The sequence below is a fragment of the Pseudophryne corroboree genome, chromosome 6, assembly GCF_028390025.1.
Source record: "Pseudophryne corroboree isolate aPseCor3 chromosome 6, aPseCor3.hap2, whole genome shotgun sequence".
Taxonomy (NCBI): domain Eukaryota; kingdom Metazoa; phylum Chordata; class Amphibia; order Anura; family Myobatrachidae; genus Pseudophryne; species Pseudophryne corroboree.
Window position 1 is genome coordinate 369717166 of NC_086449.1, and position 5998 is coordinate 369723163.

The following is a 5998-nucleotide window of genomic DNA, read 5'->3' on the forward strand; positions in this document are numbered from 1 at the left end:
ATTCTGTCGATGATGAGTCAGAATAGCACCTGTTCCGTCTTCTAGCTGTATCCTATACACTGGTAGATTGTTTAACTTTTCAATCACTACGTACGGTTCTTCTTTCCACCGAGTAGCGATTTTAAACTTCTTTGATGTTCCTAGTCGCTTTAATAATACTCTATCCCCAGTGGATAACACTTGGTCGCGAACTTTCCGATCATAGTAAACTTTATTCTTTGCTCCTGACCGTTTGGCAACTTGTTCAGCTAGGGTGTAAGCTTCCTCCAATTCTTTTCCTAATTTTTCTACATATCGTGTATGTGATCTAAAGGGGCACCCGTCAGATGAAGTTCCCATACATACATCGATAGGGAGTCTAGCTTCTCTTCCAAACATCAGGTAATACGGTGAAAACCCAGTTGATTCATTACGGGTGCAATTGTATGCATGGACCAAACGGTTAATGTGTTTTTTCCAATGTTGCTTGTTCAATGGATTCAAAGTCCCCAGCATATCCAATAAAGTCCGATTGAACCGTTCGGGCTGTGGATCACCCTGTGGGTGATAGGGGGTAGTCCTGGATTTAGTAATCCCACAACTTCGACACAATTCTTTTATCAATCGGCTTTCAAAGTCTCTCCCTTGGTCGGTATGTATTCTGTTGGGTAAACCGTAATGGATGAAAAATTTATCCCATAGTGTGTCGGCTATCGTAGATGACTTCTGATTCGGGGTAACATACGCTTGGGCGTATCTTGTAAAGTGGTCCGTTATTATCAGTATGTTACATTTTCTCCCCGGTTCCACTTCTAGTGTGAGGTAATCCATACAGACTAGGTCCATGGGTCCACTGCTTTTAAATGTTACTAACGGTGCCGTTCTAACTGGCAAAGTTTTTCTTATAACGCAATTCCCACAGTTCTGGCAATATTTGCGTATCTCTTTTCTCATATTGGGCCAATAAAATCTATCAATTATTAAATTCAGGGTCTTTTCGAATCCCAAATGGCCATGTTCATCGTGAAGAGCATGCAGTACCGAAGAACGGTATTTTCGTGGTAATACCAATTGATACCGTGGTTGTCCAATTTTCTGCTTTATGCAACGATACAAGATTCCTTTCTTGAAAATTAAATTCCTCTCTTGTCTCTTCAATAAAGCAACTTCTTCCCTAAACTCGGGTGAAATCATGTGATCCACATTCTTTTGAACCAAATATTTGATTCCTGGATCATGTCGCTGTTCTTGCCTCAATTGACTTTGTTTTACTCTAGGGAGGCCTTCCAATTCAACATGGCTAATCCAACAATAGGACAAAGGTAGTGCTGTAGGCTCCATACCTAATGCTCCAATACATTTGCTTCCAGTAACAATATTCACAAATATATTGTGACACATACTCTTAACTTCTCCGGCTGGTACTTCAATCCATGCATCTTCCTCTTCACTTTCTTCTGATAGTTGTTGATTCGGGATCCTGGAAAGAGAGTCAGCATCTACATTATTGACGCCTGGTCGATATTTTAAAGAAAAATTATATAAAGCTAAAGCAGCTAACCAGCGGTGACCAGTTGCGTCTAATTTGGCCGTTGTTTGTACATATGTCAAAGGATTGTTGTCCGTATGAATTTCGAAAGTCGTCCCATATAAATAGTCGTGAAATTTATCGACTACACTCCATTTCAATGCAAGGAATTCTAATTTGTGAACTGGATATCTTTTTTCACTACTAGTTAGCCCTCGACTGATAAAAGAGACTGGCTTCAATTCATTTTGATGCACTTGATACAAAACTCCTCCTAATCCATCTAGCGATGCATCTATATGCAGAACATAAGGTAGCTTAGGGTTGACATAAGCTAAAACAGGAGCAGTGGTTAATTTCAATTTTAAGGTCGCAAAGGCAATCTCACACTCGGGTGTCCATCGCTCTCCAAAAGGTTCGTTAATTTTATATCTTAGCACCCTGGTCACTTCCGGTATTTTTCCTATAGTCTTCTTCCTATTAAATGGTGGATACCCTTTTGTAAGGTCCGTTAAAGGCTTGGCAATAGTAGAGTAACTCGGGACAAATCGACGGTAATACCCGCAAAATCCCAAGAAAGATCTCAGTTCTTTGAGCTTAGTTGGACGAGGCCAATTTTTTACGGCTTCTACCTTATCAGGGTCAGTTGCCACCCCTTCTCTACTGACTATATGACCAAGGTATTTCACCTTGGATTGACATAAATGACACTTTTCCAAGGATAATTTTAGTCCTGCTTCCATTAGCCTCTCTAAAACTTTGAGGAGTCGATCATTATGCTCTTGTAATGTGGCACCAAAAACAATAATATCATCTAGATATACGATGACCTCACGGTAATTCATGTCTCCTACTGTTTTTTCCATTGCTCTCTGGAAAGTAGCGGGGGCTCCTTTTACTCCTTGTGGCATTTGTATGAATTCAAAGAATCCTAGAGGGCATATAAACGCAGTTTTTTCCCGATCTTCTGGCTTCATAGGGATCTGATAAAATCCACTCCTTAAATCCAATACTGAAAACCATGAACTCCCTTGCAAGCAGTCAAGCGCCTCATCCACTTTTGGTACCGTATATTGATCCGATACTGTCCTCAAGTTTAATGTCCTATAATCGATGCACATTCGTATATTTCCATTTTTCTTTCGAGCAATCACTATGGGAGAGGCATATGGGCTTCTAGATTCTATGATCACTTGGTTTTCTAGTAGACCTTTAAGATGTTGTCTCACATCTTCGAAGTCAGCTGGGGCAATTCTTCGTGATCGCTCACGAAAAGGTGATTCATCTGTTAATCTAATGCTGTGTTCCACTCCTATTGCTTTTCCAAGGTCCCACTCTCCACTGGAGAAAGCCTGGTTTCTGGATTCCAGCTCCTTAATCAATGCAGATTTTTCCTCAGAGTTGATATCGCTCCCTTGAAAACAGGAATCAAATTTGTCTAACTTTCCAATAGAACTTCCTATTTCTTCTTCTGATGATACACAATAAGTTGTAATTGAATGCTCATCTTCATTCTTATGCCATTCAGTGAGAATGTGATAAATCCTAGTGTTGGTCCCAATTATCACAGGGGGTTCGTCCCTTCCTTCTGGAATCTCCGGACACACCAAAGCAAGAAGAGGCACTTGTAACCCTACTCCATCAGAGGTACTTCTATTAGTCTCCAAGGTAACCAGTACATACCCTAAGTATGGGTACTTTTCCACACTTAAACCCCATATTACTAAACCGCTCAACGGTTGAATGGGCACATCAGGGATGTTGTCATCATACCAGTTTTGGAATATAATAGAGACTTGGGAACCACTATCTATTAAAATCTTGCATGGACACCCATTTATTGTTGCTGTTAATAGTGGAGCAGGTCCTATTAGCCCTTCAGGTATTCTTCCATTCCACCAGGAATTCCCCATGGCACAACTACTGACTTCTAGGGGGCCTGTGCGGGGTCCACAGACCGCCCCCGACCGTTTCCCGACCCATGTTCTCGATCTTGATTTTCATTGGAAGGTCTAGAATTATTCCGATTCATACTTCTTGCAGCATTACATTCAAAAGCTGTGTCCAGGTCTTCCACATCTAAAGCATCCTCGACCATAATTACTATTTCCTCGACCTAGCCCCCTCACTATAGTGTTATCACCAGAAGACCCTTGTGAAGGAACCCTTGCATTGTCATTTTGTGTTGTAATAAATTGCTCAATCTTTTTATTTTGTTCTTCCATCATTTTTAATATTCTATCTTCAAAGGTATTAATGTCGGCAATTGGCAATACCACCTTAACTTTTTTCACTACCTTTTCCCTCATATCTATTAACACCTCTTCCTGTTTTATCTCTTTCAATAACTCATTAAAGGTGGGAGAGGGTTCTCTGATACTGGAACACCTCAATTTCTGAGCTACCGGATCCATAGTAGAAGCACCCCGCAGTAGTTGTTTCATCCTGCTTTTGTCAACGTCATCCTTATTTATGCCTCCTTTATCTACTATTTTATACAATAGTTTATCCAATCGTATCAAAAATACGCTCAACTTCTCTCCTGGTTCCTGAAATGTATGATGCAGTCGGGAAGTGAGATCTCCTACATCTTCGAGCGTTCCATATGCATAGTCTAATGACTCAAAGTAAGTGTCCAAAGTGGCATTGGGATTACTTCGCCTAGCGGCTTGTATGATTCCCATCGCAGGTCCCCTCAAGCTTTCTACTACCCGTTGTCTTTTAATACGATCAGGGCACTGCCACTCCTCTGTTTGTTGTACCGCAGCTTCTTTCCAAGCCTCATACGTTTCTTCCCCAACGGGTACTGGGGTAATTCCAGAAAATATCCGCAACCGTCGGTAACTTCCTTCGTAATGCCACCTCTCTAATTGGGTTACTACCCTATCCATGACAGATTCGAATTGATTGGTTTCCGTAATATTAACATTAGGAGTTTGAGCATCTCCTCCTTCACCACTTTCTTCCCTTCCATTAGAGTTGCTCAGTAAAGGGCCGATAGCAGCTGATACAGGAGCACTAGTAGCTTCTTTATCTTGTGTATTAGGCCACATGATGTTCCATCTCCTTCCAGTCTCTTCACTAGCTATCACTACAGAAGGTATCACTTCAGCGTCCAATTCTTTATCTGTTTCTATCAATATCGCTGCAGTTCTTCCCAATTCCCCAATCCATTTGTCAATAATCGTGGGTCTAATCACTCCATATAATTTTGTCAATTTCTCTGTTATTTCTTTATCAGAAAACTCGGTAAAATTTCCTCCCACGCTTAAACATTTCTTGGGATCTTTCCCTTTCCGACAACACCAATCACTTATGTCTTCCTCGGTGAATCTCTCCATCATTGCTTTATCCTGAGTAGTAGTGAGACCTCTGGATCTCAGCAGTGCCTCCAGATGTAGCCCTTCTTTATTACGGAATGAATTGGATTTGGTCTCCTTTGGTATCAAAGGGCTATAATATGATATAATCGTGCCTCCACTCAAGCTTCTCTTATTTATATATTTGTTTTGTAAGGCTCGCTTGAGTAAGCCTAACCTCTGGGTGTGTAATTAGTATGGTAGTTGAATATCATGAATTATTTAAATACCTGTAATCATCGAATACTCATTTCTTCAATCTCTTCTGTCTTTCAGGATCATCGGACTGTTATATTCAACATGACTCAACCACCTGGATTGTAAGTATTATTAATAAACCCAATACTTTATAATGTTTTAAATATAACAATTAAATTAAATAATTTATTGACATCAAGCAATACTTCTTTACACTTCTATTGCATGCAATATACAAAAAAAGTTTGTATTCTCCCCAAAAAAGGCACCAACAGTGCTCAAGTGACCCGGGTACTCTTATTACTCACTATTATATATATATTATAACTTTAAATCATAAATAATATAAATGTCATTTTAGTATGAGTAAAGTCTTGTGTATCCTATCAATAGAGGTAGTGAGAAAGATATGAATTCGTCCAGATTACCACAGTGCTACTATATAGCTTTTCTAGCTTTTCCTTGTAAGCAAAGTCTTTCTGCTATTTATGTTAAAATATTCTCAGTCGGTCTTTTTATTACCGTATCCGAAATATAATTTAACTTTCCTTCCTGCAGAGGAAAACTAGTCTTTAAATAATAACGTGAAGGCTATGCTTATCTTTTTCTGTGCCGAATAAATTGCAAGATTATTGATACTATTTATCCTTAATCTCTGGATCCTTCTTTTAGTATAAGTGATGGAGATGGATAAACCATTATGTAATAAAGTTTCTCTTCTTATAGAAATAAAGGTAAATGTTTACTATTGTCTTTCAATAGCACATTCTTGTATCCATTGACTTCCTTCCAATTAATAAATAAGCTCGCTCTATATGATGATGAGGAGAGTTGCAATTTGATGTCTTAATGTCCCTCTTCAATGTATCACATAAATTATAAATTGTAGCAATAAAGTCTAGAAGAAAAGTGCACTCTTTAAGTTATGTGTTGT

At 39.2% G+C, this 5998-nt stretch overlaps 1 protein-coding gene across 1 annotated transcript; it reads right to left on the minus strand.

Moving 5' to 3' along the window:
• Positions 1 to 3558: 3558 nt before the first annotated feature.
• On the minus strand, positions 3559 to 4848 carry LOC134934574 (paraneoplastic antigen Ma1 homolog). Its single transcript, XM_063929985.1, has one exon. It carries the CDS (start codon positions 4846 to 4848, stop codon positions 3559 to 3561), a length of 1290 nt encoding a protein of 429 aa, XP_063786055.1.
• Positions 4849 to 5998: the final 1150 nt, after the last annotated feature.